General features: G+C 37.5%; 2 protein-coding genes across 2 annotated transcripts; both read left to right on the top strand.

Annotated features, from left to right (window-relative positions):
* Window positions 1–1,411: 1,411 nt before the first annotated feature.
* LOC111473363 (basic form of pathogenesis-related protein 1-like) lies at window positions 1,412–5,346 on the top strand. The gene is made up of 2 exons (XM_023118908.1): window positions 1,412–1,480; window positions 4,831–5,346. Exons 1-2 carry the CDS (start codon window positions 1,412–1,414, stop codon window positions 5,344–5,346), a joined length of 585 nt encoding a protein of 194 aa, XP_022974676.1.
* A 9,151-nt stretch (window positions 5,347–14,497) lies between these two features.
* On the top strand, window positions 14,498–14,995 carry LOC111473362 (basic form of pathogenesis-related protein 1-like; the record flags this gene model as incomplete). Its single annotated transcript, XM_023118907.1, has 1 exon — window positions 14,498–14,995. A coding segment is annotated over exon 1 (498 nt), but the record flags the coding sequence as incomplete, so codon positions are not given.
* Window positions 14,996–25,008: the final 10,013 nt, after the last annotated feature.

Genomic DNA, 25,008 nt, shown 5'->3' with positions numbered 1-25,008 from the left:
AATGAATGTCAAAGCACGAGGAGGATATGAATATTTCATCAGTTTCATTGATGATTATTCAAGGTATGACTATCTTTACCTAATGTTTCACAAGTTCGAAGCTCTTTAAAAATTCAGAGAGTATAAGAGTGAGGTTGAGAATCTATTAGGTAAAACTATTAAAATACTTCGATTAGATCGAGGAGGAGAGTACATGGACTTAAGATTTCAGGACTATATGATAGAACATGGAATAAAGTCCCAACTCTCAGCCCCTGGTATGCCTGAAAAAAGGATGTATTAGAAAGGAGAAATAAAACTTTTTTAGACATGATACGGTCTATGATGAGTTTCGCTCAATTACCCGATCCGTTTTGGGGATATGCAGTGGAGACTGCCACATACATTTTGAACATGGTTCCTACTAAGAGTGTTTTAGAAACACTTTATGAGTTATGGAAATGGGGTAAAGGTAATTTACGTCACTTCAGAATTTGGGGATGTCCAGCACATGTGTTGTTGCAAAACCTCAAGAAATTAGAACTTCGTTCAAAATTATGTCTATTCGTAGGATACCCCAAAGAGACGAAAGGTGGTTTGTTTTATGACCTTCAAGAAAATAGAGTGTTTGTATCAACAAACGCTACATTCTTAGAGGAAGACCACGTAAGAAATCATCAACCTTGCAGCAAACTAATATTAAGTGAGATTTCTAAAGAAGCTACTGATAATACAACAACAGTTGTTGATCAAGCTGGTCCTTCAACAAGAGTTGTTGTTGGAGATGACACTTTTGGGCAATCCCATCCTTCTCAAGAGTTGACAATGCCTCGACGTAGTGGGAGGGTTATAACTCAACCTGATCGTTACTTGGGTTTCGCACACACTCAAGTCATCATACCTGATGATGGCGTTGAGGATGCATTGACCTATAAACAGGCAATGAATGATGAAGATAGAGATCAGTGGATCAAAGCCATGAATCTTGAAATTGAGTCAATGTACTTCAATTCAGTCTGGGAACTTGTAGATCAATCAGATGGGGTAAAACCTATTAGTTGCAAATGGATCTATAAGAGGAAACGAGACCAAACCGGTAAGGTACCAACCTGTAAAGCTCGTCTTGTAGAAAAGGGTTATACCCAAAGAGAGGGGGTGGACTATGAAGAAACCTTTTCTCCTGTTGCTATGCTTAAATTGATTAGAATACTCTTGTCTATTGCCACATTTTATGATTATGAAATTTAGCAAATGGATGATAAGACAGTCTTTCTAAACGGAAATCTTGAAGAGAGTATCTATATGGCTCTACCAAATGGGTTCATTTAACAGGATCACAAACATAGGGTTTGCAAGCTTAAAAGATCCATTTATGGGTTGAAGCAAGCATCTCGATCCTGGAATATAAAGTTTGATACCGCGATCAAATCTTATGGCTTTAAACAGAATGTTGACGAACCTTGTGTTTATAAAAGGATTGTCAACTAGCTTTCCTAGTGTTGTACGTTGACGATATTCTACTCATTGGGAAAGATGTGGGATTTCTGACTGACATTAAGCATTGGCTAGCGACACAATTCCAAATGAAAGATTTGGGAGAGGCTCAGTTTGTTCTTGGAATCCAAATTGTTTGGAATCGTAAGAACAAAACACTAGAATTGTCTCAGGCATCGTATATCGACAAAATGTTGATTCGATATAAGATGTAGAACTCCAAGAAAGGATTATTACCTTTCAGGCATGGAGTTCATTTGCTGAAGGATCAAAGTCCTAAGACACCTTAAGAAATTGAGGATATGAAACACATTCCCTATGCATCAGCAGTCGGTAGTTTGATGTATGCCATGCTATGTACCCAACCTGACATATGCTATGCTGTGGGAATTGTCAGCAGATATCAGTCCAATCCAGGACGTGCTCATTGGACTGCCGTTAAGAATATAATCAAGTATCTTAGGAGAACGAGGGACTATATGCTAATGTACGGTGCTAAGGATCTGATCCTTACACGATACACAAACTCAGATTTTTAGACTGATGTAGATTCGAGGAAATCGACATCAGGATCTGTCTTCACTTTGAACGAAGGAGCAATAATATGGCGAAGCATAAAGCAAGGTTGCATTTCTGATTCCACCATGGAGGCTGAGTATGTTGCTGCTTGTTAAGCAGCGAAAGAATCTGTATGGCTTAGAAAGTTCTTAAATGATTTGGAAGTCGTTCCAAATATGCATCTTCCCGTCACTCTTTATTGTGATAACAGTGGAGCAGTTGCAAATTCGAAAGAACCAAGAAGCCATAAGCGAGGAAAACATATTGAGCGCAAATATCATCTCAAAAGGGAGATTGTGCAACGAGGAGATGTGATCGTCACACAGATAGTTTCGGAGCACAACATTGCTGATCCATTTACAAAGCCTCTCACGGCTAAAGTGTTTGAAGGGCACCTAGTGAGCCTAGGACTACGAGTTATGTAATCTAGGGCAAGTGGGAGAAAAGGCATGAGTATGTGATGCCCTAGTTTATTGTATTTATGTCTCTCTCTACTCAACGTTATAAAATCCCACTGGAGTTTTAGTCCAAGTGGGTGTTTGTTGGGTTTTATGTCCTAAAACTCATAGTTTGTAAACAAAGACATATTCTATTTTCAATAAAGTTATTACTGATGTTTATTCAGTAAAGATTGTTATTGAATAAAGTGAACTTTACGATCATTAATCTAAATCCAATAAACTAAGAACACTTTGGCTATAGTATGATTACTTGAACTATATGTAGAGTCTCTCTTCATATATGCTAAATCCCTCCCAAGTGTAGTCACTCACCGGATTCAACAATTCTGTTCTAAGGACGGAGGATAGTGGAGAAGACATTAGTGGTGGATCAAAACCGGTTCGTGAGGAAAAAAGAATTTGAACTACAAAAGGTTAGTATTCAAATTCATTAAGTTTTAATACTTATGAACATGCTAGTTATTTACTATAATTGATGTTCTAAAAGTGCCAAAGATCCAAATTGCTTCCGCATGTGTTATATTAGCACCATCAGTGGGCACTACACTCAGATAGTGTGAAGGAGCTCGTTGCAGCTTGGATGTGCTAGAGTGCCCTGCAAGGCTAATTCTCAGTTTGTTGTTTGCAATTATGATCCTCCTAGTAACTAGATTGGGGAAAAGCCTTATGGTTCTTCTTTGTATATTGGAGAATCTCCACAATATTATGATTTTGTATACTTTTCTCCCCTAAATGGAGAATGAATGCAATCATGAATTTCTACAATTTTATGATATTGTCTACTTTTCTACCCAAAATTGCAAAAATAAATGGAGAAAATTAACGAGTTTTAGAAATCATATCTTCACAATGGTACGATATTGTCCTCTTTTCTATCCAAAATTGCATAAATAAATGGAGAATTACCGAGATTTAGAAATCACTCGTCTCCACAATGGTATGATCTTTGTTGGATGAATGTCCCACCTCAACTAATTTAGGGAATGATCGTGGGTTCATAATCAGAAAATACTATCTCCATCGGGGTGAGGCCTTTTGGGAAGCGCGAAGCAAAGCGATGAGAGCTTATGTTCAAAGTGGACAATATCATACCATTGTGGAGAGTCGTGTTCGTCTAACATGGTATCAGAGCCACGCCCTAAACTTAACCATGTCAATAGAATTCTCAAATGTCGAACAAAGAACTCCAAAAGAAAAAAGAAAAAGAAAAGAAGTCGAGGGGAAGTGTTGGATGAAAGTCCAACTCGGCGAATTTAGGGAACGATCATGGGTCCATTGAGGTGAACTCAAAGTGGACAATATCTTCCTAATGGTATGATATTAAGTGCTTTGTTACCAATACTGCAAAAATAAATGGAGAATTACCATGTTTTAGGAACCATCCATCTCTACACTGATATGATACTGTCTAGTTTGAGATTAGGTACTTTCTGCTTGTTGTCCTGTGAGATTATTCCTTACTTATAGATTCATGATCATGATTATTCCTTACTTATAGATTCATGATCATTCTCTTAACAATTTTACACACGGAGAATAGCTCCCAGAATAGCTGTCAAATGTTGTTTGAAGTCAACGGGAATAAATGCCCGCGGCGGAGATGCGAAAAACCAGTCACGATGTTTCGGCATCGAAATCGGGAGACCCACGACGGCAATTAGCTCTGCTGCACATAAGTCAATAGTAATTAAAATATACTATTGCTCGAGAGGTAGAAGGTTTTATTTCATCCATGACTATATGTTTTAAGTTACGGTTACTTTAAAAAAAGGAAAAAGAAATACAAAAATTCAGAACTCAATTAGTAGTAAATATTTTTAATCTAAAATTCTTTTTATATAATAAACCCAATCTAAATAGGTTATAAAAATTTTAGGTTAAATTAGTTCATTTCATTTACTCAAAATTTTAATAAAATATTAACATAATTTATTTATTTTTGAACATTTAATTAACCAATTCAATTTTAATACATATTTTAAAAAATTGGAGGAGAATAAATAAATAAAATTATGAAACTAAATAAAACAATAAATATATACCTACAAGTAAAAATGTATCTTTTAAGATTAACCATAATCGGGTGGATTAAGTTTCATTAATCTTAAAAAAAAAAATCATAAACTAGCTAAATCTAGAAAATTTTCATTTATTTGAAGCTAATCCAAACAAAAATCTAGCTCGTAATTAAACATGGAAGCGAGAATGAATTTATTCTCTTTGAATTCCCAAGCATGACATAATTAGTTCATAATTCATGGTTTTACCCATCACATTCCATATTAAGTTTTCCATCTCTATATAAATTATTCCCTCATTCTCAATCTTCATCTCATCTCTCATCGGAATTATGTGGACTCAAACCCTTCGGATCATGGCCGCTTTCATGGTCACTTTCATTTTCCTCCTCGCCCTAACCAAAGCTCAAAACGCCCCCGGTGACTACCTTGCGCTTCACAACCGAGCTCGAGCCGAGGTCGGCGTCGGGCCCATGCAATGGAGCAACACCGTGGCCGCGTACGCTCAAGCCTATGCGGAAAAAAGAAAGGGTGACTGCGCCATGATTCACTCAACCGGGCCGTACGGGGAAAACATAGCCGTGGGCTACTACCCTGAGTTCACCGGGGCGGATGCAGTGAAGCTGTGGGCGAACGAGAAGCCGCTGTATGATCATGCATCGAATAAATGCGTGGGTGGTGAATGTGGGCACTACACTCAGATGGTGTGGCGGAGCTCGGTGCGGCTTGGATGTGCTAGAGTGCCTTGCAAGGCTAATTCTCAGTTTGTTGTTTGCAATTATGATCCTCCAGGCAACTATATTGGGGAAAAGCCTTATGATTCTTGGGTGGTATGAAGAGATTTGGTTTTAAAATTTTTATGAATATTAATAAAGTTTGTGAGAGAATCATGAATTTATTTATTGAAATAAAACTACGATATTGTCTACAATAGTATTATATTGTCTAGAGCATAAACTCTTGTTGCTGTGTTTTGACTTCCTTACTCATAAACTCATGATCATAGAGTCTCCCCTCTCATTAAGTACACCACATAGAGCCACATTTGAAGCCTATAGATTACCTATGAACATAGAGACTCCCCTCGAACAAAATACACCATAGAGCCTCCCTCGAACAAAAGACACCATAGTCCCTCCCCTTAAGTCGATGGATTTCTAAAAGAAACTCCCTTTAATCGAGACTCGACTTCTTTCTTCGGAGACCTTGAACAAAATACGAAATTTGTTCGACACTTTTAACTACGATTTTTAGGCTTACAACTTTTTCGTTCGACATACCTAAGTTAAGTTCATAGTTTGATACCATGTAACTAATCACGAATCTCTATAATGTTATATGATATTTGTCAACTTTGAACATAATATCATGGGTTTGCTTCGAGCTCCCACAAGAAGTCATGTTAATGAAAATGTATTCTTTAGTTATAAATCTATGATCATTTCCGAACAGTCTTCAACACTGAGAGCATCAGCCACCAGCCAATAGTTGTTCCAAGTCACCCGGAAGAAATGCCCTCGGCGGAGATGCGGAAAACAAGTTTAAGGTGTTTTCAGCCTCCAAATCGAGAGAACCACGACGACGACGATTAACTCCGCTGCAGTATGATACCCACACAGGCGACGAAGACTCACTGCCACAACCTACCGCCGTTTACCAGCTCTGAATATGGAGACCAACGGAGCCGGAGTGACTAAAGGACACCCGACGCTCAAAAGGCGACCATTTTTTTTCTTACTTTACTTATTGGCACTCCATTCGTCTTTTTCTCGGCTTCGTGGGAAAAAAAAACAATAATAATAAATAATCAAAATGGTAAAATCAAAGAAATGCCTGTTTTTTGTTGAATTACTGAAATTCCCTTTTATCGAAATACTGAAATACTGAAATTTGATAGGTACTGTGATCATTGGGCAATGCTCATGGAAAACTTCTATAGTACTGGGTTTGGTGGAGAATGTGATTCCTGCACCAATATGACACATTGTTTTAACAGATACCAAGAAGAAGCACATTGATGATCATAAATTGAAAGATTTCAAAGCAAAGAATTATCTATTTCAAGCATTAGAACGTTCGATCTTGGAGACAACCCTCAACAAGGATACAGAAACTCAATTCATCATACCTGATGATGGCGTTGAGGATCCATTGACCTATAAACAGGCAATGAATGATGAAGATAGAGATCTGTGGATCAAAGCCATGAATCTTGAAATGGAGTCAATGTACTTCAATTCAGTCTGGGAACTTGTAGATCAACCAGATGGGGTAAAACCTATTGGTTGCAAATGGATCTATAAGAGGAAACGAGACCAAACCGGTAAGGTACAAACCTTTAAAGCTCGTATTGTAGAAAAGGGTTATACCCAAAGAGAGGGGGTGGACTATGAAGAAACCTTCTCTCCTGTTGCTATGCTTAAATCGATTAGAATACTCTTGTCTATTGCCACATTTTATGATTATGAAATTTGGCAAATGGATGTCAAGATAGCCTTTCTAAAGGGCAATCTTGAAGAGAGTATCTATATTACTCAACCAGATGGGTTCATTAAACAAGATCACAAGCATAGGGTTTGCAAGCTTAAAAGATCCATTTATGGGTTGAAGCAAGCATCTCGATCCTGGAATATAAAGTTTGATACCGCGATCAAATCTTATGGCTCGAAACAGAATGTTGACGAACCTTGTGTTTAAAAAGGATAGTCAACTCTATAGTAGCTTTCTTAGTGTTATACGTTGACGATATTCTACTCATTGGGAATGATGTGGGATTTCTGACTGACATTAAGCATTGGCTAGCGACACAATTCCAAATGAAAGATTTGGGAGAGGCTCAGTTTGTTCTTGGAATCCAAATTGTTCATAATCGCAAGAACAAAACACTAGCATTGTCTTATGCATCGTATACGACAAAATGTTGATTCGATATAAAATGGACGACTCCAAGAAAGGATTTTTACCTTTCCGGCATGGAGTTGATTTGTCGAAGGAACAAAGTCATAAGACACCTCAAGAAATTAAGGATATGAGACACATTCCCTATGCATCAGCAGTCGGTAGTCTGATGTATGCCATACTATGTACCCGACCTGACATATGCTATGCTGTGGGAATTGTCAGTAGATATCAGTCCAATCCGGGACGCGTTCATTGGAATGCCATTAAGAATATCCTCAAGTTTCTTAGGAGAACGAGAGACTATATGCTAATGTACACTGCTAAGGATCTGATCCTTACAAGGTACACTGACTCAGATTTTCAGACCGATGTAGATTCGAGGAAATCGACATGAGGATTTGTCTCACTCTGAACGGAGGAGCAATAATATGGAGAAGCATAAAGTAAGGTTGCATCGCTAATTCTACCATGGAGGCTGAGTATGTTGCTGCTTGTGAAGCAGCGAAAGAATCTGTATGGCTTATAGAGTTCTTAACTGATTTGGAAGTCGTTCCAAATATGCATCTTCCCATCACTCTTTATTGTGATAACAGTGGAGCAGTTGCAAATTTGAAAGAACCAAGAAGCCATAACTGAAGAAAACATATTGAGCGCAAATATCATCTCATAAGGGAGATTGTGCAACGAGGAGATGTGATCATCATACAGATAGCTTCGGAGCACAACATTACTGATCCATTTACAAAGCCTCTCACGGCTAAAGTGTTTGAAGGGCACCTAGTGAGTCTAGGACTACGAGTTATGTAATCTAGGGCAAGTGGGAGAAAAGGCAAGAGTATGTGATGATTATATAATTGTTATATAAAGCATGTTAGATGCATGTTATAGGTTATTTTCAACGTCATAAAACGAGATAGACGTTAAAATCTATAATGAAAATAAGTGCATGCTCGCTTAAGGTTAAGAACCAAGCACAATCAATTTTAATAGTTAAAATAGGTCGATGTCTTGTAAAATTTTGCTTACAAGAAAGCTCACCTGGCACGATCTTGACTAAGGCTGGAGGTACTTAAGTTGACGGTTTACGGAACACCTACTACTTAGTGGGAGATCGGACCAATACTTGAGCTTAGTTAGCCCAGTTTTATGAGCATGCTTGAGTGATGTAAGTTCTGGAAAAATTACTTAGACTTAGGTTATATTTAATTAGCCGAAATATACCTAAGTAATGAGTATACCCAACCGTTTAAAATACTTAGTGGGAGGAAAAAAGTATATGAGATACATCGTTTTCCTTTTCACGCTCTCTGAAAAATTCACACCGTGAGATTCATGCTCGGCCTCGTGTTGCCCTGGGAGCGTCCTCCATTCGGAAGGTATTTGCATGAGCCAATAACAAGGTGAATAGAGAAAGTACTTATAGTAAGTGGAAGAAGGAAGTATATCAACACGTCCTATGGTCTCCACCACTAGGTTGCACCGTGAGATTCTCATGTTCCGCCTGCATGTTGCCCTAGAGCAACTACCCATTCGGAGGGTCGTAACATGGGAGTCGAAACAACGCAAACTCCAGAAATGGATACTATTTCTTAGGGCCATTCCCAACTTTGGCTTTTTCATTCAATAGCATTGTTGGGACCGATCTATGAGGCCTGAAATTGGTGGGTCACACTTGCGAAGAATTACTAAGAGTTAGTGTTTAAGTCAAGAATGTCTTCGTTTGGTGAATGTGTGATTGACTGCCTCTTAGTAGCAGTTGCTCTAACTTACTAAAGTATCGTTGCAAATTAATAATTCTTTTTGGGTACATTATTACATTTGCTAAAACTGATTGGATTAAACAGCATTAAGTCAAATCACTAATAGAATTTTCTTTATATCTCAGCATGACAAACTCAATAGTACAATTACTCGCTTTTGAGAAATCAAACCTGAACACAATACTGGTAATTGATGATTTAAGGTTTGTTTTAACTAAGGAATGTCCTCCAAAACCCAGCTCAAATGCAAACCGAACAGTTCAGGATGCGTATGACAAATGGATAAAGGCAAATGACAAAGCCCGAGTGTACATTCTTGCCAGTATATCTGATGTTTTGGCTAAGAAACACGATGTTATGGGTACTGCTAAAGAGCTTATGGAATCTCTAAAAGGGATGTTTGGACAACCGTCCTTCTCCACTCGACATGAAGCCATAAAATACATTTACAACTGTCGTATGAAAGAATGGACCTCAGTTAGAGAACATGTCCTGGACATGATGGTTCATTTCAATGTGGCAGAAGAAAATGAAGTTGTCATTGATGAGAAGAGTCAAGTCAGTTTTATCATGGAGTCTCTTCCGAAGAGCTTTCCGCACAAATGTGGTGATGAACGAAATAGAATATAACTTGACTGCTCTTCTCAATGAGCTACAGACTTATCAGTCCCTCTTAACGAACAAGGGACGTACAGGAGAAGAAAATGTTGCTATGTTCAAGAAATTACAATGAGTATCATCCTCCAAAAATAAGTTTGAACCTTCAACTTCTAAAAGTGTTTTGATGAAGAAGAAGGGTAAAGGGAAAAATAAGATTCCTACTAACCGCAAATACAAGGCTCAAAAGGCAGATAAAGGAAAATGTTTCCATTGCAACGAAAATGAGCACTGGAAGAGAAACTGCCCAAAATACCTTGTAGAGAAGAAAGCTAAAAAGACACAACAAGGTAAATATGATTTACTCGTTGTAGAAATATGTTTAGTAGAGTATGATAACTCAACTTGGATACTAGATTCAGGGGCCACTAATCATATTTGTTCTTTTTACCAGGAAACTAGCTCCTCGAGAATGCTTGCGGACGACGAGATAACACTCATGGTTGGAACAGGAGAGGTTGTCTCAGCAAGATCAGTAGGAAATTTAAAGTTATTTTTTGAAGATAGATTCATTATATTAGATAATGTATTTTTTGTTCCAAGAATGAAAAGAAATCTAATATCTATCTCTTGTTTATTAAAACAATTGTATAAAGTATCTTTTGAAATCAATGAAATGTTCATTTGCAAAAGAGGCATTCATATTTGTTCTGCAAAACTAGAAAACAACTTATATATGTCAAAACTGAGCATAACAAAAGCTATTTTAAATACCGAGATGTTTAAAATAGTTGAAACTCAAAATAAACGACAAAAGATTTCTCCTAATAACTACCTTTGGCATTTAAGACTAGGCCACATTAATCTCAATAGGATTGAGAGATCGGTTAAAAGAGGACTTTTAAATAAGTTAGAAGACAACTCTTTACCTCCATGTGAGTCTTGTCTTGAGGGTAAAATGACTAAACGATCGTTTTCGGAAAAAGGTTATAGAGCCAAAGAAACCTTAGAACTCATGCATACAAATCTCTGTGGTCCAATGAATGTCAAAGCACGAGGAGGATATGAATATTTCATCAGTTTTATTGATGATTATTCAAGGTATGACTATCTTTACCTAATGTGTCACAAGTTCGAAGCTCTTTAAAAATTCAGAGAGTATAAGACTGAGGTTGAGAATCTATTAGGTAAAACTATTAAAATACTTCGATTAGATCGAGGAGGAGAGTACATGGACTTAAGATTTCAGGACTATATGATAGAACATGGAATAAAGTCCCAACTCTCAGCCCCTGGTATGCCTGAACAAAATGATGTATCAGAATGGAGAAATAAAACTTTTTTAGACATGGTACGGTCTATGATGAGTTTCGCTCAATTACCCGATCCGTTTTGGGGATATGCAGTGGAGACTGCCACATACATTTTGAACATGGTTCCTACTAAGAGTGTTTTAGAAACACTTTATGAGTTATGGAAATGGCGTAAAGGTAATTTACGTCACTTCAGAATTTGGGGATGTCCAGCACATGTGTTGTTGCAAAACCTCAAGAAATTAGAACTTCGTTCAAAATTATGTCTATTCGTAGGATACCCCAAAGAGACGAAAGGCAGTTTGTTTTATGACCTTCAAGAAAATAGAGTGTTTGTATCAACAAACGCTACATTCTTAGAGGAAGACCACGTAAGAAATCATCAACCTTGCAGCAAACTAATATTAAGTGAGATTTCTAAAGAAGCTACTGATAATACAACAACAGTTGTTGATCAAGCTGTGGGAATTGTCAGCAGATATCAGTCCAATCCAGGACGTACTCATTGGACTGCCGTTAAGAATATAATCAAGTATCTTAGGAGAACGAGGGACTATATGCTAATGTACGGTGCTAAGGATCTGATCCTTACACGGTACACTAACTCAGATTTTTAGACTGATGTAGATTCGAGGAAATCGACATCAGGATCTGTCTTCACTTTGAACGAAGGAGCAATAATATGGCGAAGCATAAAGCAAGGTTGCATTTCTGATTCCACCATGGAGGCTGAGTATGTTGCTGCTTGTGAAGCAGCGAAAGAATCTGTATGGCTTAGAAAGTTCTTAACTGATTTGGAAGTCGTTCCAAATATGCATCTTCCCGTCACTCTTTATTGTGATAACAGTGGAGCAGTTGCAAATTCGAAAGAACCAAGAAGCCATAAGCGAGGAAAACATATTGAGCGCAAATATCATCTCATAAGGGAGATTGTGCAACGAGGAGATGTGATCGTCACACAGATAGTTTCGGAGCACAACATTGCTGATCCATTTACAAAGCCTCTCACGGCTAAAGTGTTTGAAGGGCACCTAGTGAGTCTAGAACTACGAGTTATGTAATCTAGGGCAAGTGGGAGAAAAGGCATGAGTATGTGATGCCCTAGTTTATTGTATTTATGTCTCTCTCTACTCAACGTTATAAAACCCCACTGGAGTTTTAGTCCAAGTGGGTGTTTGTTGGGTTTTATGTCCTAAAACTCATAGTTTGTAAACAAAGACATATTCTATTTTCAATAAAGTTATTACTGATGTTTATTCAGTAAAGATTGTTATTGAATAAAGTGAACTTTACGATCATTAATCTAAATCCAATAAACTAAGAACACTTTGGCTATAGTATGATTACTTGAACTATATGTAGAGTCTCTCTTCATATATGCTAAATCCCTCCCAAGTTTAGTCACTCACCGGATTCAACAATTCTGTTCTAAGGACGGAGGATAGTGGAGAAGACACTAGTGGTGGATCGAAACCGGTTCGTGAGGAAAAAAGAATTTGAACTACAAAAGGTTAGTATTCAAATTCATTAAGTTTTAATACTTATGAACATGCTAGTTATTTACTATAATTGATGTTCTAAAAGTGCCAAAGATCCAAATTGCTTCCGCATGTGTTATATTAGCACCATCAGTGGGCACTACACTCAGATAGTGTGAAGGAGCTCGTTGCAGCTTGGATGTGCTAGAGTGCCCTGCAAGGCTAATTCTCAGTTTGTTGTTTGCAATTATGATCCTCCTAGTAACTAGATTGGGGAAAAGCCTTATGGTTCTTCTTTGTATATTGGGGAATCTCCACAATAATATGATATTGTATACTTTTCTCCCCTAAATGGAGAATGAATGCAATCATGAATTTCTACAATTTTATGATATTGTCTACTTTTCTACCCAAAATTGCAAAAATAAATGGAGAAAATTAACGAGTTTTAGAAATCATATCTTCACAATGGTACGATATTGTCCTCTTTTCTATCCAAAATTGCATAAATAAATGGAGAATTACCGAGATTTAGAAATCACTCGTCTCCACAATGGTATGATCTTTGTTGGATGAATGTCCCACCTCAGCTAATTTAGGGAATGATCGTGGGTTCATAATCAGAAAATACTATCTCCATCGGGGTGAGGCCTTTTGGGAAGCGCAAAGCAAAGCGATGAGAGCTTATGTTCAAAGTGGACAATATCATACCATTGTGGAGAGTCGTGTTCGTCTAACATGGTATCAGAGCCACGCCCTAAACTTAACCATGTCAATAGAATTCTCAAATGTCGAACAAAGAACTCCAAAAGAAAAAAGAAAAAGAAAAGAAGTCGAGGGGAAGTGTTGGATGAAAGTCCAACTCGGCGAATTTAGGGAACGATCATGGGTCCATTGAGGTGAACTCAAAGTGGACAATATCTTCCTAATGGTATGATATTAAGTGCTTTCTTACCAATACTGCAAAAATAAATGGAGAATTACCAAGTTTTAGGAACCATCCATCTCTACACTGATATGATACTGTCTAGTTTGAGATTAAGTACTTTCTGCTTGTTGTCCTGTGAGATTATTCCTTGCTTATAGACTCATGATCATTCTCTTAACAATTTTACACACGGAGAATAGCTCCCAGAATAGCTGTCAAATGTTGTTTGAAGTCAACGGGAATAAATGCCCGCGGCGGAGATGCGAAAAACCAGTCACGATGTTTCGGCATCGAAATCGGGAGACCCACGACGGCAATTAGCTCTGCTGCACATAAGTCAATAGTAATTAAAATATACTATTACTCGAGAGGTAGAAGGTTTTATTTCATCCATGACTATATGTTTTAAGTTACGGTTACTTTTAGAAAAAGGAAAAAGAAATACAAAAATTCACAACTCAATTAGTAGTAAATATTTTTAATCTAAAATTCTTTTTATATAATAAACCCAATCTAAATAGGTTATAAAAATTTTAGGTTAAATTAGTTCATTTCGTTTACTCAAAATTTTAATAAAATATTAACATTATTTATTTATTTTTGAAAATTTAATTAACCAATTCAATTTTAATACATATTTTAAAAAATTGGAGGAGAATAAATAAATAAAATTATGAAACTAAATAAAACAATAAATATATACCTACAAGTAAAAATGTATCTTTTAAGATTAACCATAATCGGGTGGATTAAGTTTCATTAATCCTAAAAAAAAAATCATAAACTAGCTAAATCTAGAAAATTTTCATTTATTTGAAGCTAATCCAAACAAAAATCTAGCTCGTAATTAAACATGGAAGCGAGAATGAATTTATTCTCTTTGAATTCCCAAGCATGACATAATTAGTTCATAATTCATGGTTTTACCCATCACATTCCATATTAAGTTTTCCATCTCTATATAAATCATTCCCTCATTCTCAATCTTCATCTCATCTCTCATCGGAATTATGTGGACTCAAACCCTTCGGATCATGGCCGCTTTCATGGTCACTTTCATTTTCCTCCTCGCCCTAACCAAAGCTCAAAACGCCCCCGGTGACTACCTCGCGCTTCACAACCGAGCTCGAGCCGAGGTCGGCGTCGGGCCCATGCAATGGAGCAACACCGTGGCCGCGTACGCTCAAGCCTATGCGGAAAAAAGAAAGGGTGACTGCGCCATGATTCACTCAACCGGGCCGTACGGGGAAAACATAGCCGCGGGCTACTACCCTGAGTTCACCGGGGCGGATGCAGTGAAGCTGTGGGCGAACGAGAAGCCGCTGTATGATCATGCATCGAATAAATGCGTGGGTGGTGAATGTGGGCACTACACTCAGATGGTGTGGCGGAGCTCGGTGCGGCTTGGATGTGCTAGAGTGCCTTGCAAGGCTAATTCTCAGTTTGTTGTTTGCAATTATGATCCTCCAGGCAACTATATTGGGGAAAAGCCTTATGATTCTTGGGTGGTATGAAGAGATTTGGTTTTAAAATTTTTATGAATATTAATAAAGTTTGTGAGAGAATCATGAATTTATTTATTGAAATAAAACTACGATATTGTCTACAATAGTATTATATTGTCTAGAGCATAAACTCTTGTTGCTGTGTTTTGACTTCCTTACTTATAAACTCATGATCATAGAGTCTCCCCTCTCATTAAGTACACCACATAGAGCCACATTTGAAGCCTATAGATTACCTATGATCATAGAGACTCCCCTCGAACAAAATACACCATAGAGCCTCCCTCGAACAAAATACACCATAGTGCCTCCCCTTAAGTCGATGGATTTCTAAAAGAAACTCCCTTTAATCGAGACTCGACTTCTTTCTTCGGAGACCTTGAACAAAATACGAAATTTGTTCGACACTTTTAACTACGATTTTTAGGCTTACAACTTTTTCGTTCGACATACCTAAGTTAAGTTCATAGTTTGATACCATGTAACTAATCACGAATCTCTATAATGTTATATGATATTTGTCAACTTTGAACATAATATCATGGGTTTGCTTCGAGCTCCCACAAGAAGTCATGTTAATGAAAATGTATTCTTTAGTTATAAATCTATGATCATTTCCGAACAGTCTTCAACACTGAGAGCATCAGCCACCAGCCAATTGTTGTTCCAAGTCACCCGGAAGAAATGCCCTCGGCGGAGATGCGGAAAACCAGTTTAAGGTGTTTTCAGCCTCCAAATCGAGAGAACCACGACGACGGCGATTAACTCCGCTGCAGTATGATACCCACACAGGAGACGAAGACTCACTGCCACAACCTACCGCCGTTTACCAGCTCTGAATATGGAGACCAACGGGGCCGGAGTGACTAAAGGACACCCGACGCTCAAAAGGCGACCATTTTTTTTCTTACTTTACTTATTGGCACTCCATTCGTCTTTTTCTCGGCTTCGTGGGAAAAAAAACAATAATAATAAATAATCAAAATGGTAAAATCAAAGAAATGCCTGTTTTTGTTGAATTACTGAAATTCCCTTTTATCGAAATACTGAAATACTGAAATTTGATAGGTACTGTGATCATTGGGCAATGCTCATGGAAAACTTCTTTAGTACTGGGTTTGGTGGAGAATGTGATTCCTGCACCAATATGACACATTGTTTTAACAGATACCAAGAAGAAGCACATTGATGATCATAAATTGAAAGATTTCAAAGCAAAGAATTATCTATTTCAAGCATTAGAACGTTCGATCTTGGAGACAACCCTCAACAAGGATACAGAAACTCAAGTCATCATACCTGATGATGGCGTTGAGGATCCATTGACCTATAAACAGGCAATGAATGATGAAGATAGAGATCAGTGGATCAAAGCCATGAATCTTGAAATGGAGTCAATGTACTTCAATTCAGTCTGGGAACTTGTAGATCAACCAGATGGGGTAAAACCTATTGGTTGCAAATGGATCTATAAGAGGAAACGAGACCAAACCGGTAAGGTACAAACCTTTAAAGCTCGTCTTGTAGAAAAGGGTTATACCCAAAGAGAGGGGGTGGACTATGAAGAAACCTTCTCTCCTGTTGCTATGCTTAAATCGATTAGAATACTCTTGTCTATTGCCACATTTTATGATTATGAAATTTGGCAAATGGATGTCAAGATAGCCTTTCTAAAGGGCAATCTTGAAGAGAGTATCTATATTGCTCAACCAGATGGGTTCATTAAACAAGATCACAAGCATAGGGTTTGCAAGCTTAAAAGATCCATTTATGGGTTGAAGCAAGCATCTCGATCCTGGAATATAAAGTTTGATACCGCGATCAAATCTTATGGCTCGAAACAGAATGTTGACGAACCTTGTGTTTATAAAGGATAGTCAACTCTATAGTAGCTTTCTTAGTGTTATACGTTGACGATATTCTACTCATTGGGAATGATGTGGGATTTCTGACTGACATTAAGCATTGGCTAGCGACACAATTCCAAATGAAAGATTTGGGAGAGGCTCAGTTTGTTCTTGGAATCCAAATTGTTCATAATCGCAAGAACAAAACACTAGCATTGTCTTAGGCATCGTATACGACAAAATGTTGATTCGATATAAAATGTAGGACTCCAAGAAAGGATTTTTACCTTTCCGGCATGGAGTTTATTTGTCGAAGGAACAAAGTCATAAGACACCTCAAGAAATTAAGGATATGAGACACATTCCCTATGCATCAGCAGTCGGTAGTCTGATGTATGCCATACTATGTACCCGACCTGACATATGCTATGCTGTGGGAATTGTCAGTAGATATCAGTCCAATCCGGGACGCGTTCATTGGAATGCCGTTAAGAATATCCTCAAGTTTCTTAGGAGAACGAGAGACTATATGCTAATGTACAGTGCTAAGGATCTGATCCTTACAAGGTACACTGACTCAGATTTTCAGACCGATGTAGATTCGAGGAAATCGACATCAGGATTTGTCTCACTCTGAACGGAGGAGCAATAATATGGAGAAGCATAAAGTAAGGTTGCATCGCTAATTCTACCATGGAGGCTGAGTATGTTGCTGCTTGTGAAGCAGCGAAAGAATCTGTATGGCTTATAAAGTTCTTAACTGATTTGGAAGTCGTTCCAAATATGCATCTTCCCATCACTCTTTATTGTGATAACAGTGGAGCAGTTGCAAATTTGAAAGAACCAAGAAGCCATAACCGAAGAAAACATATTGAGCGCAAATATCATCTCATAAGGGAGATTGTGCAACGAGGAGATGTGATCATCACACAGATAGCTTCGGAGCACAACATTGCTGATCCATTTACAAAGCCTCTCACGGCTAAAGTGTTTGAAGGGCACCTAGTGAGTCTAGGACTACGAGTTATGTAATCTAGGGCAAGTGGGAGAAAAGGCAAGAGTATGTGATGATTATATAATTGTTATATAAAGCATGTTAGATGCATGTTATAGGTTATTTTCAACGTCATAAAACGAGATAGACGTTAAAATCTATAATGAAAATAAGTGCATGCTCGCTTAAGGTTAAGAACCAAGCACAATCAATTTTAATAGTTAAAATAGGTCGATGTCTTGTAAAATTTTGCTTACAAGAAAGCTCACCTGGCACGATCTTGACTAAGGCTGGAGGTACTTAAGTTGACGGTTTACGGAACACCTACTACTTAGTGGGAGATCGGACCAATACTTGAGCTTAGTTAGCCCAGTTTTATGAGCATGCTTGAGTGATGTAAGTTCTGGAAAAATTACCTAGACTTAGGTTATATTTAATTAGCCGAAATATACCTAAGTAATGAGTATACCCAACCGTTTAAAATACTTAGTGGGAGGAAAAAAGTATATGAGATACATCGTTTTCCTTTTCACGCTCTCTGAAAAATTCACACCGTGAGATTCATGCTCGGCCTCGTGTCGCCCTGGGAGCGTCCTCCATTCGGAAGGTATTTGCATGAGTCAATAACAAGGTGAATAGAGAAAGTACTTATAGTAAGTGGAAGAAGGAAGTATATCAACACGTCCTATGGTCTCCACCACTAGGTTGCACCGTGAGATTCTCATGTTCCGCCTGCATGTTGCCCTAGAGCAACTACCCATTCGGAGGGTCGTAACATGGGAGTCGAAACAACGCAAACTCCAGAAATGGATACTATTTCTTAGGGCCATTCCCAACTTTGGCTTTTTCATTCAATAGCATTGTTGGGACCGATCTATGAGGCCTGACATTGGTGGGTCACACTTGCGAAGAATTACTAAGAGTCAGTGTTTAAGTCAAGAATGTCTTCGTTTGGTGAATGAGTGATTGACTGCCCCTCGGTAGCAGTTGCTCTAACTCACTAAAGTATCGTTGCAAATTAATAATTTTTTTTTGGTACATTATTACATTTGCTAAAACTGATTGGATTAAACAGCATTAAGTCAAATCACTAATAGAATTTTCTTTATATCTCAGCATGACAAACTCAATAGTACAATTACTCGCTTTTGAGAAATCAAACCTGAACACAATACTGGTAATTGATGATTTAAGGTTTGTTTTAACTGAGGAATGTCCTCCAAAACCCAGCTCAAATGCAAACCGAACAGTTCGGGATGCGTATGACAGATGGATAAAGGCAAATGACAAAGCCCGAGTGTACATTCTAGCCAGTATATCTGATGTTTTGGCTAAGAAACACGATGTTATGGGTACTGCTAAAGAGATTATGGAATCTCTAAAAGGGATGTTTGGACAACCGTCCTTCTCCACTCGACATGAAGCCATAAAATACATTTACAACTGTCGTATGAAAGAATGGACCTCAGTTAGAGAACATGTCCTGGACATGATGGTCCATTTCAATGTGGCAGAAGAAAATGAAGCTGTCATTGATGAGAAGAGTCAAGTCAGTTTTATCATGGAGTCTCTTCCGAAGAGCTTTCCGCACAAATGTGGTGATGAACAAAATAGAATATAACTTGACTGCTCTTCTCAATGAGCTACAGACTTATCAGTCCCTCTTAACGAACAAGGGACGTACAGGAGAAGCAAATGTTGCTATCTTCAAGAAATTACAATGAGTATCATCCTCCAAAAATAAGTTTGAACCTTCAACTTCTAAAAGTGTTTTGATGAAGAAGAAGGGTAAAGGGAAAAATAAGATTCCTACTAACCGCAAATACAAGGCTCAAAAGGCAGATAAAGGAAAATGTTTCCATTGCAACGAAAATGAGCACTGGAAGAGAAACTGCCCAAAATACCTTGTAGAGAAGAAAGCTAAAAAGACACAACAAGGTAAATATGATTTACTCGTTGTAGAAATATGTTTAGTAGAGTATGATAACTCAACTTGGATACTAGATTCAGGGGCCACTAATCATATTTGTTCTTTTTACCAGGAAACTAGCTCCTGGAGAATGCTTGCGGACGGCGAGATAACACTCATGGTTGGAACAGGAGAGGTTGTCTCAGCAAGATCAGTAGGAAATTTAAAGTTATTTTTTGGAGATAGATTCATTATATTAGATAATGTATTTTTTGTTCCAAGAATGAAAAGAAATCTAATATCTATCTCTTGTTTATTAAAACAATTGTATAAAGTATCTTTTGAAATCAATGAAATGTTCATTTGCAAAAGAGGCATTCATATTTGTTCTGCAAAACTAGAAAACAACTCATATATGTCAAAACTGAGCATAACAAAAGCTATTTTAAATACCGAGATGTTTAAAATAGTTGAACCTCAAAATAAACGACAAAAGATTTCTCCTAATACCTACCTTTGGCATTTAAGACTAGGCCACATTAATCTCAATAGGATTGAGAGATCGGTTAAAAGAGGACTTCTAAATAAGTTAGAAGACAACTCTTTACCTCCATGTGAGTCTTGTCTTGAGGGTAAAATGACTAAACGATCGTTTTTGGAAAAAGGTTATAGAGCCAAAGAAACCTTAGAACTCATGCATACAAATCTCTGTGGTCCAATGAATGTCAAAGCACGAGGAGGATATGAATATTTCATCAGTTTTATTGATTATTATTCAAGGTATGACTATCTTTACCTAATGTGTCACAAGTTCGAAGCTCTTTAAAAATTCAGAGAGTATAAGACTGAGGTTGAGAATCTATTAGGTAAAACTATTAAAATACTTCGATTAGATCGAGGAGGAGAGTACATGGACTTAAGATTTCAGGACTATATGATAGAACATGGAATAAAGTCCCAACTCTCAGCCCCTGGTATGCCTGAACAAAATGATGTATCAGAAAGGAGAAATAAAACTTTTTTAGACATGGTACGGTCTATGATGAGTTTCGCTCAATTACCCGATCCGTTTTGGGGATATGCAGTGGAGACTGCCACATACATTTTGAACATGGTTCCTACTAAGAGTGTTTGAGAAACACTTTATGAGTTATGGAAATGGCGTAAAGGTAATTTACGTCACTTCAGAATTTGGGGATGTCCAGCACATGTGTTGTTGCAAAACCTCAAGAAATTAGAACTTCGTTCAAAATTATGTCTATTCGTAGGATACCCCAAAGAGACGAAAGGTGGTTTGTTTTATGACCTTCAAGAAAATAGAGTGTTTGTATCAACAAACGCTACATTCTTAGAGGAAGACCACGTAAGAAATCATCAACCTTGCAGCAAACTAATATTAAGTGAAATTTCTAAAGAAGCTACTGATAATACAACAACAGTTGTTGATCAAGCTGGTCCTTGAACAAGAGTTGTTGATGGAGATGACACTTCTGGTCAATCCCATCCTTCTCAAGAGTTGACAATGCCTCGACGTAGTGGGAGGGTTATAACTCAACCTGATCGTTACTTGGGTTTCGCAGAAACTCAAGTCATCATACCTGATGATGGCGTTGAGGATGCATTGACCTATAAACAGGCAATGAATGATGAAGATAGAGATCAGTGGATCAAAGCCATGAATCTTGAAATGGAGTCAATGTACTTCAATTCAGTATGGGAACTTGTAGATCAACCAGATGGGGTAAAACCTATTAGTTGCAAATGGATTTATAAGAGGAACGAGACCAAACTGGTAAGGTACAAACCTTTAAAGCTCGTCTTGTAGAAAAGGGTTATACCCAAAGAGAGGGGGTGGACTATGAAGAAACCTTCTCTCCTGTTGCTATGCTTAAATTGATTAGAATACTCTTGTCTATTGCCACATTTTATGATTATGAAATTTGGCAAATGGATGATAAGACAGTCTTTCTCAACGGAAATCTTGAAGAGAGTATCTATATGGCTCTACCAAATGGGTTCATTGAACAGGATCACAAACATAGGGTTTGCAAGCTTAAAAGATCCATTTATGGGTTGAAGCAAGCATCTCCATCCTGGAATATAAAGTTTGATACCGCGATCATATCTTATGACTTTAAACAGAATGTTGACGAACCTTGTGTCTATAAAAGGATTGTCAACTAGCTTTCCTAGTGTTGGACGTTGACGATATTCTACTCATTGGGAATGATGTGGGATTTCTGACTGACATTAAGCATTGGCTAGCGACACAATTCCAAATGAAAGATTTGGGAGAGGCTCAGTTTGTTCTTGGAATCCAAATTGTTCGGAATCGTAAGAACAAAACACTAGCATTGTCTCACGCATCGTATATCGACAAAATGTTGATTCGATATAAGATGTAGAACTCCAAGAAAGGATTATTACCTTTCAGGCATGGAGTTCATTTGCTGAAGGATCAAAGTCCTAAGACACCTTAAGAAATTGAGGATATGAAACACATTCCCTATGCATCAGCAGTCGGTAGTTTGATGTATGCCATGCTATGTACCCAACCTGACATATGCTATGCTGTGGGAATTGTCAGCAGATATAAGTCCAATCAAGGACGTGCTCATTGGACTGCCGTTAAGAATATAATCAAGTATCTTAGGACACCGAGGGACTATATGCTAATGTACGGTGCTAAGGATCTGATCCTTACACGGTACACTAACTCAGATTTTTAGACTGATGTAGATTCGAGGAAATCGAATCAGGATCTGTCTTCACTTTGAACGAAGGAGCAATAATATGGCGAAGCATAAAGCAAGGTTGCATTTCTGATTCCACCATGGAGGCTGAGTATGTTGCTGCTTGTGAAGCAGCGAAAGAATCTGTATGGCTTAGAAAGTTCTTAACTGATTTGGAAGTCGTTCCAAATATGCATCTTCCCGTCACTCTTTATTGTGATAACAGTGGAGCAGTTGCAAATTCGAAAGAACCAAGAAGCCATAAGCGAGGAAAACATATTGAGCGCAAATATCATCTCATAAGGGAGATTGTGCAACGAGGAGATGTGATCGTCACACAGATAGTTTCGGAGCACAACATTGCTGATCCATTTACAAAGCCTCTCACGGCTAAAGTGTTTGAAGGGCACCTAGTGAGTCTAAGACTACGAGTTATGTAATCTAGGGCAAGTGGGAGAAAAGGCATGAGTATGTGATGCCCTAGTTTATTGTATTTAAGTCTCTCTACTCAACGTTATAAAACCCCACTGGAGTTTTAGTCCAAGTGGGTGTTTGTTGGGTTTTATGTCCTAAAACTCATAGTTTGTAAACAAAGACATATTCTATTTTCAATAAAGTTATTACTGATGTTTATTCAGTAAAGATTGTTATTGAATAAAGTGAACTTTACGATCATTAATCTAAATCCAATAAACTAATAACACTTTGACTATAGTATGATTACTTGAACTATATGTAGAGTCTCTCTTCATATATGCTAAATCCCTCCCAAGTTTAGTCACTAACCGGATTCAACAATTCTGTTCTAAGGACGGAGGATAGTGGAGAAGACACTAGTGGTGGATCGAAACCGGTTCGTGAGGAAAAAAGAATTTGAACTACAAAAGGTTAGTATTCAAATTCATTAAGTTTTAATACTTATGAACATGCTAGTTATTTACTATAATTGATGTTCTAAAAGTGCCAAAGATCCAAATTGCTTCCGCATGTGTTATATTAGCACCATCAGTGGGCACTACACTCAGATAGTGTGAAGGAGCTCGTTGCAGCTTGGATGTGCTAGAGTGCCCTGCAAGGCTAATTCTCAGTTTGTTGTTTGCAATTATGATCCTCCTAGTAACTAGATTGGGGAAAGGCCTTATGGTTCTTCTTTGTATATTGGGGAATCTCCACAATAATATGATTTTGTATACTTTTCTCCCCTAAATGGAGAATGAATGCAATCATGAATTTCTACAATTTTATGATATTGTCTACTTTTCTACCCAAAATTGCAAAAATAAATGGAGAAAATTAACGAGTTTTAGAAATCATATCTTCACAATGGTACGATATTGTCCTCTTTTCTATCCAAAATTGCATAAATAAATGGATAATTACCGAGATTTAGAAATCACTCGTCTCCACAATGGTATGATCTTTGTTGGATGAATGTCCCACCTCAGCTAATTTAGGGAATGATCGTGGGTTCATAATCAGAAAATACTATCTCCATCGGGGTGAGGCCTTTTGGGAAGCGCAAAGCAAAGCGATGAGAGCTTATGTTCAAAGTGGACAATATCATACCATTGTGGAGAGTCGTGTTCGTCTAACATGGTATCAGAGCCACGCCCTAAACTTAACCATGTCAATAGAATTCTCAAATGTCGAACAAAGAACTCCAAAAGAAAAAAGAAAAAGAAAAGAAGTCGAGGGGAAGTGTTGGATGAAAGTCCAACTCGGCGAATTTAGGGAACGATCATGGGTCCATTGAGGTGAACTCAAAGTGGACAATATCTTCCTAATGGTATGATATTAAGTGCTTTCTTACCAATACTGCAAAAATAAATGGAGAATTACCAAGTTTTAGGAACCATCCATCTCTACACTGATATGATACTGTCTAGTTTGAGATTAAGTACTTTCTGCTTGTTGTCCTGTGAGATTATTCCTTGCTTATAGATTCATGATCATTCTCTTAACAATTTTACACACGGAGAATAGCTCCCAGAATAGCTGTCAAATGTTGTTTGAAGTCAACGGGAATAAATGCCCGCGGCGGAGATGCGAAAAACCAGTCATGATGTTTCGGCATCGAAATCGGGAGACCCACGACGACAATTAGCTCTGCTGCACATAAGTCAATAGTAATTAAAATATACTATTACTCGAGAGGTAGAAGGTTTTATTTCATCCATGACTATATGTTTTAAGTTACGGTTACTTTTAGAAAAAAAAAAAAAAAATACAAAAATTCACAACTCAATTAGTAGTAAATATTTTTAATCTAAAATTCTTTTTATATAATAAACCCAATCTAAATAGGTTATAAAAATTTTAGGTTAAATTAGTTCATTTCGTTTACTCAAAATTTTAATAAAATATTAACATTATTTAATTATTTTTGAAAATTTAATTAACCAATTCGATTTTAATACATATTTTAAAAAATTGGAGGAGAATAAATAAATAAAATTATGAAACTAAATAAAACAATAAATATATACCTACAAGTAAAAATGTATCTTTTAAGATTAACCATAATCGGGTGGATT

This window comes from Cucurbita maxima, unplaced genomic scaffold, assembly GCF_002738345.1.
Source record: "Cucurbita maxima cultivar Rimu unplaced genomic scaffold, Cmax_1.0 Cma_Scf00117, whole genome shotgun sequence".
Lineage (NCBI taxonomy): Eukaryota > Viridiplantae > Streptophyta > Magnoliopsida > Cucurbitales > Cucurbitaceae > Cucurbita > Cucurbita maxima.
Note: the sequence above shows the minus strand (reverse complement) of the source record. Positions and strands in the feature narration are given on the sequence as shown.

Bases quoted from the DNA above. Each gene is read 5' to 3' on its own strand.
- LOC111473363 (XM_023118908.1), top strand. From the start codon at position 1,412: ATGGCTTTAAACAGAATGTTGACGAACCTTGTGTTTATAAAAGGATTG. The intron at 1,481-4,830 runs GTACGTTGACGA...TTCATCTCATCT, and splicing joins CAACTAGCTTTCCTAGTGTT to CTCATCGGAATTATGTGGAC.